Source organism: Populus trichocarpa, chromosome 17 (genome assembly GCF_000002775.5).
Source record: "Populus trichocarpa isolate Nisqually-1 chromosome 17, P.trichocarpa_v4.1, whole genome shotgun sequence".
Taxonomy (NCBI): Eukaryota; Viridiplantae; Streptophyta; class Magnoliopsida; order Malpighiales; family Salicaceae; genus Populus; species Populus trichocarpa.
The window spans coordinates 3,444,414-3,462,381 of record NC_037301.2 but is presented as its reverse complement, the minus strand read 5'-3'; the positions used below and the strand labels follow the sequence as shown (position 1 = coordinate 3,462,381).

The window sequence follows — 17,968 nt, the reverse complement described above, 5'->3', positions numbered from 1 at the left end:
TAGCTGAGGTTCATCTCCATGAGCATGAAGTGGTAGACATTACAGATGGTTAAGTTCTTACTAGAAGAAAGCTTTACAAGTGTTGTTTTAATCTCAACTGTTCTGTGTGTCTGCAGTTCACTTGCTGGTGCATCACGAGAGAACATAGAGTATTGAACTAATTTCTCATAGAATTCCCTCATTCCATCTTAATCTCTATTGAAATTAAAGTTAGTTTAAAAATACTTTTGATTATCAAGATATTATAGAAAAATTGATTGCCATAGAAAAATTATTATCATCCATAGAATTCCCTCAATCCATAGAAAAATTATTATCATCGTACACCATCTCATGAAATATTGTGAATGGAAATAGTTTTTTTAGGTGTTGCATGCAAATTAAGAAAAAAAGAAAATGAAAGAAAGAAGACAAAAAATAAAAATTGGTAATTGAGCCACTTCATCAACTCAATGATGACACACACCTTCTTGAGAGAGAGAACTCGTTGTGATGATTCTAAAGCCACCTAGAAAGGTTATGAACGGAGCTTGAACGGAGCCTCACTCGTCGCTTGAATATGATGGGGCTACGTCACATGTTGATTCTTGCATTGCATGTGATAGGTTTTTCTTTTCTTTTTTAATTTGATCTCTGATCATAAATTTTTTTTATTTGGTTTCTAATTTTTTAATGAATTTTTATTTTTTTTTATTTTAGCCCTGACTACTTATATGGCTTCAAATCAGTCCCAAATTTTATCTCATACAAGTCAAATAAAGGATCAATCAAGGAGAAAAGAACGAGAGAGAAATAAATGGGACAAGTTACCATATCAATTAGCTCATTTTGTTCGTGTTATGACCCGGGCTGTAAATTTAACAGGTTAATCTGAGTTGACTAGAGTCTATTTTTTAATATGACATTATCTCTTCATTTCAATCCCTAAACTTTTTAGTTACGATTTGATCCTTTGACATTTCATTGTTTCATAGTTGAGCCAGATTAGGTTGGGCAAAGGTTAAACAATAGCACACTGGATTTTTTTTGTGACGCAAATTAGATTTTGAACGGGGTGAAGGGATCGCGTTTAGTCAATCTTTGTCAAACAAGCTACACCGAGCCAACTCCAACACGATTGGAGTTGGAACCTCGACCATGCATGTGATCACGACATGGTGTGAAGTTGGATAAATGAAAAGCACATGAACTTTGCTAACAAGATTTTTTTTGTTCAATTTTTATTTTTTTATTTTTGAAAAAAAAAACATTGACACATGAATAAACAAAGATGTGAAATAGCATGACGTGTCGTGAAATATTTTTTTTAGTCTTTACTTATCATTAATGATTCTTTTTCTTGTTTATTAACGCAAATGATACTCAATTTGTTGTATTGAACACAATGATCAAGCTTTGAATAAGAATTTGAGATTTTCCATTGCCAACCAAAAACCTTAACAGCTCCCACATATTTGTTTTGCGCTTTAGTTGACATGATCTGGGCTTTAGATGATATGACCTGGTCTGCAGTGTAGTACGAGCACTAAAACTAGTTACAACAATAACAATCACAATCACAACAACAACAATAATGGTCCTTTGGGACATTTCAAATCAATATATCATGAGTTTGATTTTTTTTTATTTGATATTAGTAATGAATTTAAAGAGAATTATGAAAAATATACTTATATTTTCTAAATTCTAACTTTTAAAAATTTTAAATCAATAAAATTAATTATAAAAAGGGTCTAAGTAATAAAAAAAACTTTGGTTTTTGGAAATCTATGATGGTCAATCATCATAGGACAAAGGAAGTTATATCTTTACTAAATATTCAATTTCATATATCATATATTTAAATTAGGATTTCACTTCACTAATAAGATTTTTTAAAAAAAAATAGTTTGTTTTTCTCTAAAAGCAAATCTTAACAATTAATTTAAAAATTAATGGTTGAGATTTACTGATGTATCATGGTATCACTAATATGAGAGGAGTCAAATCTTACTATTAAAAATTTATTTTAGATATTAAAAGGATATATTTTTCATTTGAACTAGTTGTGCATTGTCACTTTCATGAGTGTAGTTTTTATGTAAAAAATTGATCCAATTTGTAATACTAAAATGGTATATCTTTATTTGATTCTTAAATAATCTCTTGAATATTTTTTTCAAAAAAAATTTGAATATTTTATTAATAAAATGAAATTTTTTCAAAGATATTATTAAACCTGCTAGGATCTATGACTTGCATCGTAAATTTAGTAAATTAACTCAGATTGACTCGAGTTAATTAAAGATGTTGTTGTTACTTAGTCAATTTTTAAAAAAATTATATACATTAAACTTTGAGTTCATGATAAAAAAATTTAATTACAAATTAAAAATACATTAGCAATACATGCATATTTTTATATATTCAAATTATATATATATATATATATATATATATATATATATATATTTAAAACATTTTATTTGAAACTAGAGCAATCTATGGTAGTTTTTATATATATATATATATATATATATATATAGAAATAAATTGATAGTTTATTAAATACCTTATAAAATGATTTTATATAGGTGCAAGAAAGTTACCCTTATATTTTATTTTTATCCCCAAAATATAAATACATCTTCACATCATGCATTTAACATTTTCTTTCTTTTCACCCCTCTAGTAAATCAAGAACATTTTGCACATGGCAGGCCAAGCACCCTCCCATGTTCGAAGAAGAATCAAGTAGCACTTGAAAGTTGAAACCCAAAAGAAAACACTCACTTACACACAGCTCATGGCATCTGGGTCGCTCTTCCTCTCTCTCACAAGGTAATCTCCAAAAACCCCCTTTTTTCCCACTCTTCATTTTACCAATTCTCTGCTTGGTTTCCAAGAAAATCCATTGAAACAAAACTATTTTCTTAATTCAAAGTACCTAGCTTTACTCATTTTCTCATTTCCTAAACACAAAAAGATCCAAACTGAGATCTCTATGTGCATTAGAGAAATGGAAACCTGTTAGGTTTCTTTCTTCAGGTGGTGCTTTAAGAAGTGAAAGTGAAATCCTTGAAGAAGAGGAATTGAAATCAAAGGAAAATGAAGATGACTTGAAGGGTAGAATTTTCAGGCTTAGACTACCGAAGAGAAGTGTAACAAATGTTATAGATAAATGGGTCAGAGAAGGAAACACTGTTTCTTCTTCTGAGTTAAGGCATATCTCTAAAGAGCTAAGGAAGTCTCAGCGTTTCAAGCATGCACTTGAGGTTTGAATTCTGTTATTTGTTTGCTCTTTTTGGAAGTTTTTTGGATACCCCTTTCTTTTGGATGCTTAGAAAGTAATAGAGTTGGAGTAATTGAGTACTGCTGAGTAAAAAGTTTGGTGCTTTATGGTGATGTATAGGAAGAGAATCATGATTCATGGATCTTACAAACTGCACCTGCTTATGAACGTAATTGGTTGTAACAGTTAAAATAGAGCTAAGAATGATCACAAAAGAGAAAATTATTAGAGAAGTGGAAGGAATACTAGATTTTGGTGTAGGATTTTATTTTTGTTCAGATGATAAGTGGTAGATGTTTTTGGTCTTGGGACAAAATTTTTGCATCTTGTTGGCGTTTGTGTGTTTTTCGGTGTGGCTCTACCTATCTTTTCTTCCAGTTCTTACTGTTCTTTCTACTTGAAGTAATGTTGTTTATAAGATTTAAAATTCTTGTTAGTCTTTGTAATAGTCACTTTACTGGAGGCAGCAATACATTGCTTTCAAGTTGAAGAATTTATGTTTGACTGTGTCATGTAAAATTCAGGTTTTTTATTGTTGAACTAGAAATCATATTAAATACATTTTGTAAGTATTTCATTGGTAAGGATAGTCAGTCTCTCATGTACACATCCATTGTCCAAGGAAAGAATGTAGGAGGGAACATTTCTAAAATTTGTGTGCATTGATACAAAATGTTGTGAGGGGAGTCTCTATTTTATGAATAATGGCTGAGATTATTAAAATGAACATCTTAAAACAAGTTTTGGTGGTTAGGGTGAGGAAGAGGGGAGTGGGGTGCGCTGCTAGCTCACAGGAGATGCTAAACCTTAAGGTTGATTGAATGAAGAAAGGACAATATTACCGATGATATAGATTGATAATGGGAGAGGTTTGAGTTTTTGGGCTGCTGTGGTGGAGTTACAGGGCTCATGGAGATGATTTATTTGTGAATCCTCACTCTTATGTGAAGAAAGTGATGAACCAGTTTTATGTCCCATGATCACGATTCTTGGAGATCATTTTTGTTGAAATAACTATATGATAAAATGATGACTATGCTAGAAAGAATTCATTGGTGAAACTCGCAAGTCATAGCTGCAGTTTGCTTTATAGAAAAGTTGATACTCTGTTTGGTCAGTGGCTTATTAAAAGGCATAAGAAATTATACTTCAAAATCCCAAAATGGTTGGCTTTCATGACACATGCTTTCCTCCCTGTCCTTTAGTTACTAATGAAGTCAATATGAAAATATTTCACTTTTCACAGTATCTGTTGATTCAAAAACGTATATGTTCTTCTGTCATATAACCAATATATTATTGCAGATATCAGAATGGATGGTTGCACATGAAGAATTTGAGTTATCTGACACTGACCATGCAAGCCGTATTGACTTGATGACAAAAGTTTTTGGTGTTGATGCTGCTGAGCGCTACTTTGATGGTTTACCTCTTGCAGCAAAAACTACTGAAACCTACACTGCTCTCCTCCACTCTTATGCTGCGGCAAAATTGATTGAAAAGGCTGAGGAATTTTACAAGAGAATAAAGGGATCAAACTTGCCCTTCACTGCTCTCATGTACAATGAGATGATGACTTTATACATGTCAGTTGGACAGCTGGAGAAAGTCTCTCAAGTTGTTGAAGAACTGAAACATCAGAAGGTTGCTCCAGATATCTTCACTTACAATCTCTGGATAAGTTCATGTGCTGCAGCTCTAAATATTGATAAAGTTAGAAGGATTTTGGATGAGATGAGCCAAGACTCCGGTGTTAATGATGATTGGATGAGATACATTAAGATAGTGAACATATATGTCACAGCAGGTCATCTTGTGAATGCAGAGTCCAGCACTGCCGCTGTAGTCGAAGCCGAGAAAAAAATCACTCAAAGAGAATGGATAACGTATGATTTCCTTGTTATCCTATATGCAGGTTTAGGAAAGAAAGATAAAATCGACCAAATCTGGAAATCCCTGAGAATGACTAACCAGAAAATGACGAGCAGAAACTTTGTATGCATTCTTTCTTCATATCTGATGCTTGGACATTTGAAAGAAGTGGGAGAAATTGTTGATCAATGGAAACAATCAACCACTACAGACTTTGATATCTCTGCATGCAATAGGCTTTTGGACGCGATCTCTTGTTTGGGACTAACTGAAATTGCCAACAACTTCCATATGCTACTGATTGAAAGGAATTGTGACCCCAAACATATATCAGAGTAAGCACTTGACTCAGATTATCTTGGCTAGGAAACTATGACATTAGCAATGCCTTTATGGACATTCCATAAAGAGAATAAACACACTTGCATTTCTCACTGGTTTGCTGCATATCCAAGAGCAAGAATTGATTATACTGCAAACTAATATGCTGTGGTGCGGGTGTACTACTGGTCATTTTCTTGAAACTCGGAAATTCATATTTATGTTTCTTGTTCTTATTCCCTGTTAAGTCCTTTTGAGCATTTCAGCACTAAACAACGTAATTGGAAACGGAACCAGAGCTAATAGGATTGGAATAGATAAAGAGCTCTATGTATCAGGATTGGATTCTGAGAGAAGAGAATAAATGCAGTTGATGTTGCTGCTATTTGTTTTTGGTTGTTCATGGCTTGTGCTAGTAAAATCCTTTTTGCAGATATAGAGATGTTTTCTTTCTGAGACAAATGGATCTTGTTTCTTGTGCTGGCGTTGATTTGTGGCCGAAGATGTGCAATAAGTTTGCTGTTTTAATATTGTGGTCTGGAGGTGGTAGGGGGAGTGTTCAAATATGTCTGGTGTATGTGCTGCCAAGTATAGAAATGAGAACCTCTTTTACCATCTTGTTATTGCATTAGTCTCTCTAATCATTTCATTTTTTTACCCTTTTTCAGACTCAGCAGCATACAAATTTTGTATTTTTTACAAGTCATGCAAATCTACACAGAAAATGTCTGTAATGTTTTAGAAGGCACTATAGTGTATGAATTGGATGGTATTACCTCACAAACTAAAAGAATTGGATTTTGTGATGGTGCTATGAACAGTGAAGCACATCACTTTTTTTTTTAAATTGATCCTTAGATTTTCTTTATTTCTTTTTTTTTTCAATTTTGTTTTTTTACAAATTAACCTTTAGACTCCCTTTCCTTTTTCATTTGATTTTTTTAGCATAACTGTATGAAATAAAATTTTTAATTTAATTAGAAATTAACTACTATACTAAAAATTAGGGTTTTTTTTTTCACCTATTTAACTGTACTTGTGAACAATTAAAAAAGTGCTCCTTTTTTTTTTCTTTTTTTTTTAAATTCTATCTTAAAAAAAAAAATCAATCTTTCAGTGTTTTTTTTCTTTAGATGGATTGCTTTTTGTTTTTTGTCGTTCAGCTTTATCTTTTAACATTTTATTGATGTTAAATTGATCATCATAATATGTTTTAATTGCTTTCTAATATGTTATTGCAGCCTCCGATAAATATATTAGTATTTGGTTGGTGTTTAATTTTATTAACGTTTATTTTTATTATCATATTATTAAATAAAAAATAGTTTAAAAATAGTTTTTATATCAAGTGAAGTCAATGATTCTAGTTATCGGTTTGGTGAGTTAAGTCGTGAAGTTTGAGTTAATCTAATATGTTATCGTCTCAATATTAAAAAAAAAATGTTATTTTGATTTTTTTCTTATAAGTCAAATCACACTTTTATTGGTCGTTCAAGTTATCTTTGGACACATTAATTCATGTAGGGGTAAATTTGATATAGATTAATTTTAAACCTAGACTTAAGTAAGGAGTTTGGTCAGGAAATTTTAAGGTTGAGCTGCTGGGTCGGGTTCAATAACAATGTCAAATAGTTCCTCTACTTTTAAATTTCATCTTTCATTTTTTTTTTCAATTGAATCTATTTGAATTGTTTTTTCAATTTCATCCTTCAATATTTGGTTGGTTTTGAATTTATCTTTATAATTTGTTACAATTATTTTTTATGAGATTATCGCAGTGTCAAACAAATACTCTGATATTTGGTTGATATTTGATTTTGCGAGCATTTATTTTTGTTATTATATCTTTATATAAAAAAAATTTAACAAAAAAATAAAGTTGTTAAATTTAGTGAAGTCCATGATTCGGGTTACAAGTTTGAAGGGTTAAGTCATGAAATTCAGGTCAATCTAATATCTTGCCATCTTAATATTAAAAAAAATATATCAGATGGAAATTTTTTAAAAATCAAACATGCTAATTAATTTTAAACCTATCAAGTAAATTGAATTATATCAAAATAATTTTTATGAGTTAATTTTAGATCTAAGCTTAGCAAAGAATCAAGTCAAAAGAATTTAAAGGTGATTCATTAGGTTTTAATAACAATATTAAATATATTTAAAAAATCAAACCTTTAACATAAAAAAATAATTGTGATCATAAGAATGAAGATCAAATACAACAAAAAAAATTAAAATCAAATAATTAGAGATTATATCGAAAACTAAAATTCAATCAGAAAAAGATTAAAAACAAAATAAATAGGAATAAAAAGAATAAGGATTGAAATTGATAAAAAAAACATAAAAAATAAAATGTCAAGAGATGAAATTAAAAAACTAATAAAAAAAATTCGATACAATTAAGATATTGAGGACTATTTTGCATGGCCAGCATATCTTTTGAGGTGGAGAAGAAAGAAAAGAGGAGGGAGAAAAATTATTGTCGAAGCTCTTTTGTGACATGGATACCAACACGTGTCGGCCGAAAGGCTACCAACATCCATTAGGAGGCACCACACGTGCCACCAAAAGGGCGTTGGTGCCTCCGTCTTACTGGCACGTGCATCTATTTTTTTGTTTTTTGAATTATAGACATACCAAAACACTCTTGACCACACAAGCAAGAAAATCAAGACTAAAAAACCAAAAATACCCTTTTATCTTAGGCAAAAAGTTGACCCCAAGGGCTATGTGGTAATTACATTGTACAAAAAAATATAAAAATCCAAAAACACCCCTTAGACTAAACAATCGTTTTATTGCGGATTGCATTGTTCACAATTTATAGTAAAACATTGATGCACACGCCACATCAGTCACCATAGTGTTACGCGCATCGCTGATCCGTGAAGAGAACACCGAGACGCTTTGAAAACTACCCTGGAAACACAATTTTAGCCACCGAATGGAGCCGCACTCTCTGTCCAAAGACGAGTCGACATTGTTCACCTGATTTTTTTAATTTAATTTTTTTATTTATCAAATTACCCTATGTCCATTGCACCCGATAACTACCAAATAACCACATCTTAATGACAAAAGAGCCCTTAAGTCAAAAACGAATGTTTTTAATTTTTAAAGGTAATGAAGTAACTTGTTTAAAAATTAAATCAAAAACTAAAAAGACTCTTGATTCAAGTGTTTTTTTTTTATCTTTTAAAAACAATTAAGTAATCACAAGTAAAGAAAATGCGAAAAGAAAATCCAGCCCCTTCCTTTTACATAATAACCAACAATATATCCTACGAAAAAAACTATCATATCCCTAGATGCAAGACATGCTACTTTGCCTGCTAATAAGTAAAATCACCTTTTCATTGTGCAAAACCATGTTGAAGGGCTGATTTTTTTTTAAGTGTGGAGTATAATAATATAATAAAGTATAATAATATAATAAAATAATAATGTCTCTAAATTCTTTGTCGTAAACTCTTGTTTTGTTTAATAGTATTTTTGACCGGTGTAATGATCGGATTGGGATTGACCATTGCCGTAAATGATTGCGGTCTTCTCCGCCTTTTTTTTTTTTTTTCAATTGGGGGTAATATAATAATTACACAATTTAGGAAATACTTGGGTGTTATACGGCATATGATTATAGAAAGTATCTGGACCATATAAGTAATTTTTGCATCATGCCATCACTAAAATCATGAAGGCATTGATAAAGGTTTATAGCCTGGCACTCTAAATTGTTTTTCCCAAATATCATTTATAATCAACAAAATAGTTTACTAATAGAATGGAACTTTCCCTTTCTTTCTTTAATCCTCCTTAAAAACCATAAAGTTTTAATCTTTTTCTCATTTTCTGCTCTATTAAGGTATGGTGTTACTTTCACATCCTTCTTTGGCATTCTTCTTTGTCCAGTTTCTGTTTGTTTCTTGGGAAAATAAGAACACAAGGAAAGTGGGTTCCTTTTATTTTCCTTTTCTTTTTTTTGGGTTAGAGAGAATGAATGGCATTAACTAGACCAAACCCGCGTATGTCTTAGCTTCATGTGAACTGTTTTTTTGTTTTTTGTTTTTTTTTTCATTTTTAGTTCCTTTTTTCGCCAGTATACTTAAGAAGGTGGGTTTAATAACATTCAAGCAAACAAGATGGGTTTTGTCTGCTTTGCTTTTAGTTTTGTTTACTCTTTCTTATGTTGGTTGTGGTGTTGGTGACTTGTGTTTGGTTTGTTGAAGTGGAGAGTGTAGTTCTGTTAGGTACTAAAGAAGTAAAATTTCATATTTGATTATGGGATCTGTCAGTATATTCCTTTATGTGAAACTGCTTAAGCAAGTATTGGCCTTTTATGTTTTGCTTAACTCTCTCATTCTCATGTTGGGATGATTGTAATGTTTGCAGGTTTTGGTTATGAATCAAAGTCAATCAATGTCTGAAGTCTGTGAATCTATGACGAATATGGATTGGAAGCCGAACAAGAGGCATCTGGTGTTCAAATGTCCAGACTTCCTTGTTTAGTACTTAAAAAAAAATGGTGTGGTTTTGAAATGATTTTTGAACCATGGTTGGGATTTTTTAGTATTAAGCAGAGTAAAAGAGTGTTTTGATTGCTACCCATTTGCTGGAAATGCACAATGGACGCAAAGATCCAGTCTTGTGATAGAGTTCCTTTTGCTTTGATTTCACTTGAAGAGAGTTTTAGGTTGCCTTTTTAAACTGTTGGAGCAGTTTTATTAGTTTAAAGATGCAGCAATCTTCTGGGTTGCATATGGTTTTGGAGTGTTTTGGAATTGCTTGATAAAGCTTGATGGAGTCCTTAAGGAGGAAGAGAAAGGGCCTAGAAATTTTGCCTTCATCTGGCAAGTCCCTCCCTCCATTAACAGTTATTTTGTCGCACTTTTCATTGGGAGATTATTCAAGGCAGAGGAAGAAGTACAAGGAAGGTGAGGATAAAGAAGTTGTAGGTTCTGGTAGAAGTGTAGTTAAAGGTGTTTTCACTGTTCCACCCTGTAGGAGTGTCTCTGCAGATCCATCTTGTAGGGGTCTTAAGAGGAAAATTGGCTGTATTGATGCAGCGACTCAATTGGGCAGGAAGAAAAAAATTGAGGAAGAGTATGACTTGGGTGCATATATTGGGCAAGGAAAGTTTGGGTCAGTGGTTCTGTGTAGAAGTAAAGTGACTGGAGAAGTGTTTGCGTGCAAAATGCTGCGCAAGGGAGAGGAACTTGTGCATCGGGAAGTGGAAATTATGCAGCACCTCTCAGGTCATCCTGGTGTTGTGACATTGAAGGCAGTGTATGAGGATTTAGAATCTTTTTATCTTGTGATGGAGCTCTGTCCCGAGGGACGGTTGCTGGACAAGATGGCTAAGGAAAGGCAGTATCCAGAGCACAGAGCTGCTAATATTCTTAAGGAAATTGTTTCAGTTATCAAATATTGCCATGACATGGGCGTTGTTCATCGGGACGTAAAGCCAGAAAATATCCTCCTTGCAACCTCTGGGAAGATGAAGCTAGCTGACTTTGGTCTAGCTGTGAGGATGTCAAATGGTAATAATGATTTTGTTAATATTTCTGTTGTATTTCGCTACATCCAAGCACATTCACACATACCCGGATATACGAGTGTATGTATTCTATACCTTTCAGATCTTTTTTTTTATTTCTCAAATTCCTTTTATTTTTACTGTTTACTGTATGCGCAAAGGTTTTCCAATATCTTCCGCATTCTTCACTTCTTCAATACTGGTGTCATTTCCGCTGTTATGTTTCTCTGCAGACTTGATTATGTTTTGTGTGCTTTGATAAGTAAACTTGTGTTTCTTTCCTGCAGGTCAGAGCCTCAGAGGTGCAGTTGGAAGTCCTGCTTATGTTGCTCCAGAAGTTTTAGCCGGTGATTATTCCGAAAAGGTTGATATCTGGAGTGCTGGTGTCCTGCTTCATGCTCTGTTGGTTGGTGTGCTTCCATTTCAAGGTGATTCGTTGGAAGCTGTGTTTGAGGCCATTAAGAAGGTCAACCTTGACTTCAAAAGTGAATTATGGGAATCAGTATCTCAACCTGCACGGGATTTGATTGCTCATATGTTGACGAGGGATGTTTCAGCAAGACTAACTGCTGATGAAATACTTGGTAAGCGTCTTCGCCACTCTAGCAAACTTGATTAAAGAAATGGTTCTAGGCCTGTCTCTCTAACTTCAATTATCAGAATGACACTTGATTCAAAGAACATTATCAGTTGAAAGAATATCCACTTTTTTGAATCAAATTCCCTTGAAGATAGCCTAGCTGCATCTCACCATTTACCATGTTCCAGTAAATGCTCCCAGTTTTTTTTTTTTCCTCTGTTTGAATTCTAAATCTTTTATAGGCCAATCTAGTTTTAGTGCTTAAGAGGATAAAACTAGGAATCAGATCATCAAAATTAAGAGAGCATTAAGTTAAGCTGATTTACCAGCTGAGGTGGAACCAAAAGCCAAGAGTTAAAATAAATTGTGTGCACTGTATTGTTATATAAGATATGGGGTTTATCAGAAGAGGAGAACCATCAGGCCATGTTATGGGTTTGAAGCCCTTTTTGCTGCTATTTAGACAAGAAAATGTTAGTTTTTGTTTTTTTCCCCCTTCAGTACATGACCAATTTTTAGGACCTCGATGGAATTAATCAAATTTCCTCAATTATCTTGTACAGTTGCATCAATGCCTGCAAGTCTGAGTTCAACCTGGATGGTGACATGTTTCTGATGATATTTCCAGGCATTCATTTATTTTGATAGTCATGCAATATGACGATGTCTGAATATGTGCGTGCACAATATTATGACATGGACATATGTAAAGAACAACTGCCTCGCTACTAGTTTGATTTGGACCTGTGCTGTATTTCATAAATCTTAATTCAACTTCCAAATGGAGCAATTCTCATGTCATTAATTTGCTAACATCCAACTATTTGATGCTCCTTCAGCTTTTATTTCTTTCAAGACTGAATGAAATCTAAGTGCTCTATCTCCATGTGTAATTTTATTACAGTACGAGTGTGAATGATCGAATGCATGATTTTGCAGGACATCCATGGATCGTGTTCTATACAGAACCAACACAAAAGGAACTTACCCCAAAATCAAAGTTTCAAGACCATGTAACACTGACTTCTCAACAACTAACTCTCGCAACTGAATTGGAGTCGGATCGATCCAAGATAACAGCCAGTGGCTTTCTCAGTGATGACTGTAGCCCACTTTTATCATCTGATGGTTCAAGGTCAAGGTTGGAAGAGCACGACTGTGGATTGATTGATGCTCTCACAGCGGCAATATCACGAGTGAGGATATCTGAGCCAAAGAGAAGCAGGTTGTGTTGGCCTACAAGCCCTATCCGGCAAGAGTGTTCCTCTAACATTAAGATTAACAACCTCTGTACAGCATTTTGACCCTCCAGTGTAAAAATGCTGACTCAGCTGCCAGGCATTGCCATAGTTGTAACTGGAATTCGAAGACAACTGTGGCTGGAGATTTCTTGCAACTTAGAGAAGGAACTAAAGACCGCAACAATAAAACACCTTTCAGGTGAAAGGAAGTGGTAACTCATTTTTTTCCTTTATCTGTAAGAAAGTGGTATTTTATCGACGAGCTCCTGTTTTGACTCCTCTCCGTATCTTGTCTGACCTGGAATGCTAGGAAAATGTGGCTTCTAAGCTTCCTGTGTAAATAGCATTTCTTACTACTTGTTATGTTTAACTGAAGCTTCAGTTCAATGTTAATTTTTTCAACAAATAAAGCCTAACATGAAAGCTGTGTGCGATTTCGAGTTGCAGAACCACGTGTCTTTGTCTGGATTGATTTTGGTTCTTAACTACATGTACTTTTTTGGGTGGAATTCTTGGGATCTAGTAGTTGATTTTGAGTATACTCCAAAAAGTGGTGGGTGGGGGGTCCCAAAGCAATATTGTATCAACTTGAAAGAACATTAAACACGGAAATCATTAGAAGTAACTTCAGGTTTCAGTTTTTGTTAGTACCTTTGGATCTTCTCATTCTGCACATCTTTCTCTCTCACTCTGTCAATTGCTTGTATTTTTTCTTCCATGACTTTCGAGTTACCATGACTTTGGCTGAAACTTCTTTATTATATGTAACTGAATTGCATAAAAAAGAGCACTTTACATGTGTTTTCTTAACCAAAAAAAACCGAAATAACCAATGAATAAAGTAATTGTGGCAATCATAATTGTGTGGACTTTTGTACTGGCAAAATCTGCTTTTAGAAGTCAAGAAAACAATAAAATATTGCATGGTTGATAATTATCCGTGAAATTAGACTTTCAAGTCGAATACCATATGTTTCAACGCAAACAGATAAACAATTGAACGAAAATGTTAAATTTACCATGGACAGTACCCTTCTTAATTGTTATAAGTTGGGGCTAGTTTAGGTTATGTGCAGAAACTGCATGTGCAAGTTATGCAAGTTATTTCACTTTTTATAAAGCTATGCAAGTTACAGGCATACATTCACATGATTGAGTCTATCCTGTCCCCTTTTTAATCTTTTGTTTTGTTTACTTCTTTTGATTGTCTTGTTTCCATTCGATTCCTTTTTAACCTGCAATTGGGAGGCTTCTTTTCGACTCAACTCCATAGTTTTAATTTAGAGAATCTATGCATGATATGGGGATCTGATGATCTAATCTCCTTGTCACGATTTCTCACTTTCGAGAGAGAGAGAGAGAGAGAGAGAGAGAGAGAGAGAGAGAGAGAGAGTCCCATTACATCATGGCTAAATCAACTGTAGAACTAAGCAGACCCGCAAATCCCACTCTCAAAAAACCTTCATTTCCTAAAAAACGCACGACCATGTCAGTCTTTTGTTTATACTCCCCTAAGCTCTCTATCTTCCTTCTAGCCCTTTGTGTTTCTCTCTTCACTCTCTACCACATCCAGTCCCTCCATGCCCGGACGACATCTTCACCTCCATGGTCTTTCGTGCACCAATGGGAAAGATTCACCAATTGCACTCAAGAACATGGATCCATGGCTGAAAAACTCCGGCAGTCGGTTACATTTCTCCCACTTAAGGACTTACGTTATGCGGATAAAGCTCGTCAAGGTCACACGTGGTTCATGAGCTCCACGTATGATACTCGTGAAGAGGGTGGGGTGCAATATCAGCAGTTTCCTTCAGAATCATCAAAACGTAGGCTACTTTGCTTGAAAGGAAAGGAGACACATGATGGTTCCTGGAATTCCTATGCACTTGCATGGCCAGAAGCCTTGCCTTTCAATGCCACGCTTCTGAAAGGCCTAACTTTTGTATCGTATAACCATTATGACTACGACAACATTTGGCATGGTTTATCAGCTATGGTACCATTTGTTGCTTGGCATATAAGAAATGGGTGTGAATCGCCTAGTAGATGGATTTTGTACCACTGGGGTGAGCTAAGGTTCGAAATGGGTCCATGGCTGAGGACCCTAACAGGGGCCACATTCGGTGGAGCCCCATACACTGAAAGCTTTGAAGGGGTTAACGATGGCCAACCACTTTGCTTTGAAAAAGCTGTGGTTATGAGGCACAATGAAGGAGGCATGTCAAGGGACAGGAGGACTGAGACTTACGATTTGATGAGATGCAAAGCTAGGATGTATTGTAATGTAAGCTTAGAGGGCCGTATTCCTGAAGTAAATAAGCAAGGTTTGCCGGTGATTGGCATGACCTTATTCATGAGGACTGGTTCAAGATCATTCACGAATGAGTCCGCAGTGATTGGAATCTTTGAAAAGGAGTGCGCTAAGGTAGATGGATGCAGGTTGATGGTGGCATACTCCAACAATCTAACATTTTGTGAGCAGGTTAGTGAAATTCTATATGTTTATTTCCTCTCTTTCATTCACAAGAGCCTAAAACACATTAAGTAGATTAATTAGTTAGTGGGATATGTGCTAATCCCACTTAAGAGAATGCCATTGACAACCTTAAGGGGAAAAGGGTTTTAGCAGAGCACTCAGGACTATTGATTTGAAGAGTATAGACACATTTGTGCTCATAAAGTGGCTGATGATGATGATGTGGGTATTGTGGTAGCGGTTGTTTTTTAAAGTGTTAAAAAAAATTATATTTAACATCAATGTATCAAAACAATACGACAACTTCAAATAAAAAAACTTCAAATTTATTTAAAAATGCTTTTGAAATCTAAAAACAAACAGGATATATGATGAACCAAATATACTTCAATTAAATTACTGACCTATAATGAATCCAATACAATCGGTGATTATTTTCAGGTGAAGATGATGAGCTTGACAGATATTCTGGTATCTACTCATGGTGCTCAATTAACCAACATGTTTCTCATGGACAAAAACAGCAGTGTCATGGAGTTCTTCCCCAAGGGATGGTTAAAAGTTGCTGGCGTAGGCCAATATGTTTATCATTGGATTGCTAGCTGGTCTGGGATGCGACACCAAGGCGCATGGCGGGACCTTAACGGCGATGAATGCCCCTACGCCGAAGATGACCGCCGGTGCATGTCAATTTACAAGAATGGCAAGGTTGGATTCAATGAAACTTACTTTTCTGAGTGGGCTAGAGATGTTCTCAATGAAGTCAAAATAAGGAAGTTGGAGGAGGCAGCAAGTAAAACCATTGCTTCAACTTCTGCTTGTTCTTGTGGCTAGCTAGTAACTTGTTCCCCTCCAAGGCAATTTCTTGGTTTCATTTTTTACCTTTTCAATGTATACTTTGTCATGGGACAACAATATCAAACCAGCTAGTGAAGCAAGTTTTACCTTAGAATTAATTGGTACTAAGCTTGGAGTTTTTAATTTCTCCACTGTTTTCACATACATTCCCTTGAATTCATTAATACTGTGACCTTCTCTCTAGGATCCTGATCAAAAAACGCATTTTAATGCCTAAAATTATCCGATAAAAGCTGAGTTCCTTGTCACACAAACTGATGATGGGTCTATTGTGTTTACAAAATATATATATATATATATATATACTCAGTTAAAATAATAAATTTAAGGAGTTCTAAGGATGATGTTAGAAAGATCTAAAATTATTTAGAATTTATATGAATATTACCTCAAGATCAAATATTTTTTTAAAATTAATTCATACTAATTAACTACTAATAAGAAATCTCCTAATTTTTTTTTAAAAGAGAGTAATTGTTATGCTTTTGAGTGTTTTCTTTTGTGTTTTCTAAATGTTCTGAAACTTGCGTAGTTTTTTGTTCAATAATACATAAAATAAGAGGCATAACATTCTTTTTATAGGAAAAACATATCAATTTGCCCCCTTAATAATATATATATATATATATATATATATATATATATATATATATATATATATATATATTGCAGGACAGTTTTGGAAATTTATTCAATCAAATCCCTACTTGATTTTTCGAGGTCTATAATTTAATTCCTCGTATAAATTATATTTTAGTCTTCAATTTCTAAAACTTATTTACAATCAAGTCATACTTGATTAATCATCTCAGTTTAATTTTTTACCTTTTTTTTTTTTTTTATGTTTATGACTCATTAGGTTCCCTAATAAGTCGGTCCAAATATAAATTACAATCTTAAATAAAATAAGACTAAATAAATTAAACAAATTAATTTATTTTTAATTTAACAATTGATTGATTTATACTTAAAGATTAAGTATAATATCTAGCTAGCAACCTATCATAATCTTCTAGATATTAGGAAAGTCATAAATAGTTTATCTTAACATTTTAGTTATAAGTTTTTCAGTGTAATTATTATATCTTCATTAACAATGTTGCGATCTAGACATTATAGCATAGAGTGTGTCTACTTTTTAAAGCATATTTGTTTTCGATACCATAGTCATTGATTATTTGAATAAGATTTGAAACTTTTTTCAAATTTCATTCTACTTTACGCAAGGATTTATAATCAATACTATTTGAGAATATATAAAATATTTTTTTCTAATTTACTTAGGGTGACGAATCATTTTCTATTTATTCAAATACATTCATACAATTCATATTGTATTTAATTTATACTTGTTTATTATCCTTAATCAGTATAGCGTATAACAAGATTAAAATATAATTTTCTACATATAAAATTTACTGAAAAAGGAGACATAAGAAAAAACAACACCACAAAATCTCAATAAAGATGTACCATATCCTCTATGCAAAATGTCTATCTACTGTTTCATTGCGTGCAAAACCACCACAAATACCAATCTTATCTATGAACCATAAGCTGGAACTGAAACAACTTCGTCTCCTCCGTACACAGAACCGCTACAACAACGGCGGATCGCAGCCCTAGGCTTGCCACTGATCAGCCCTGCACTCTTTTCTCTTCCCGCTACTGTGCCTCCACATCGAACACCAATTGAAGGTGGCTACAAAGCCAATGCAGGGAGTGATTTGAGGAAAAACTGAATGGTTTTCGTTCGGCCATTCAATCCAAGAATGGACCCAGCTCTAAATACAGTGGGCCAATATATATT

The 17,968-nt window shown here is 33.7% G+C and overlaps 3 protein-coding genes across 3 annotated transcripts; all 3 read left to right on the top strand.

Moving 5' to 3' along the window:
• The first annotated feature begins 2,657 nt into the window (after nucleotides 1-2,657).
• On the top strand, nucleotides 2,658-6,079 carry LOC7496596 (pentatricopeptide repeat-containing protein At5g09450, mitochondrial). The gene is made up of 3 exons (XM_006372975.3): nucleotides 2,658-2,820; nucleotides 2,966-3,254; nucleotides 4,577-6,079. Exons 1-3 carry the CDS (start codon nucleotides 2,786-2,788, stop codon nucleotides 5,480-5,482), a joined length of 1,230 nt encoding a protein of 409 aa, XP_006373037.2. The 5' UTR covers nucleotides 2,658-2,785; the 3' UTR covers nucleotides 5,483-6,079.
• A 3,076-nt stretch (nucleotides 6,080-9,155) lies between these two features.
• On the top strand, nucleotides 9,156-13,273 carry LOC7496595 (serine/threonine-protein kinase PEPKR2). Its single transcript, XM_002323922.4, has 4 exons — nucleotides 9,156-9,332; nucleotides 9,860-11,007; nucleotides 11,291-11,587; nucleotides 12,523-13,273. The coding sequence occupies exons 2-4, from the start codon at nucleotides 10,266-10,268 to the stop codon at nucleotides 12,885-12,887; spliced, it is 1,404 nt and encodes a 467-aa protein (XP_002323958.2). The 5' UTR covers nucleotides 9,156-9,332; nucleotides 9,860-10,265; the 3' UTR covers nucleotides 12,888-13,273.
• A 703-nt stretch (nucleotides 13,274-13,976) lies between these two features.
• On the top strand, nucleotides 13,977-16,297 carry LOC7496594 (uncharacterized). The gene is made up of 2 exons (XM_002323921.4): nucleotides 13,977-15,306; nucleotides 15,742-16,297. The coding sequence occupies exons 1-2, from the start codon at nucleotides 14,230-14,232 to the stop codon at nucleotides 16,132-16,134; spliced, it is 1,470 nt and encodes a 489-aa protein (XP_002323957.4). The 5' UTR covers nucleotides 13,977-14,229; the 3' UTR covers nucleotides 16,135-16,297.
• The last annotated feature ends 1,671 nt before the right edge of the window (nucleotides 16,298-17,968 follow it).

Excerpts from the sequence above, each read along its gene's own strand:
- LOC7496596 (XM_006372975.3), top strand. The coding sequence starts at position 2,786 with ATGGCATCTGGGTCGCTCTTCCTCTCTCTCACAAG. Across the intron at positions 2,821-2,965 it reads CTCTTCCTCTCTCTCACAAG|ATCCAAACTGAGATCTCTAT; the intron begins GTAATCTCCAAA and ends AAACACAAAAAG. Across the intron at positions 3,255-4,576 it reads GTTTCAAGCATGCACTTGAG|ATATCAGAATGGATGGTTGC; the intron begins GTTTGAATTCTG and ends ATATTATTGCAG.
- LOC7496595 (XM_002323922.4), top strand. The coding sequence starts at position 10,266 with ATGGAGTCCTTAAGGAGGAAGAGAAAGGGCCTAGAAATTTTGCCTTCA. Across the intron at positions 11,008-11,290 it reads AGCTGTGAGGATGTCAAATG|GTCAGAGCCTCAGAGGTGCA; the intron begins GTAATAATGATT and ends TCTTTCCTGCAG. Across the intron at positions 11,588-12,522 it reads AACTGCTGATGAAATACTTG|GACATCCATGGATCGTGTTC; the intron begins GTAAGCGTCTTC and ends ATGATTTTGCAG.
- LOC7496594 (XM_002323921.4), top strand. The coding sequence starts at position 14,230 with ATGGCTAAATCAACTGTAGAACTAAGCAGACCCGCAAATCCCACTCTC. Across the intron at positions 15,307-15,741 it reads ATCTAACATTTTGTGAGCAG|GTGAAGATGATGAGCTTGAC; the intron begins GTTAGTGAAATT and ends GATTATTTTCAG.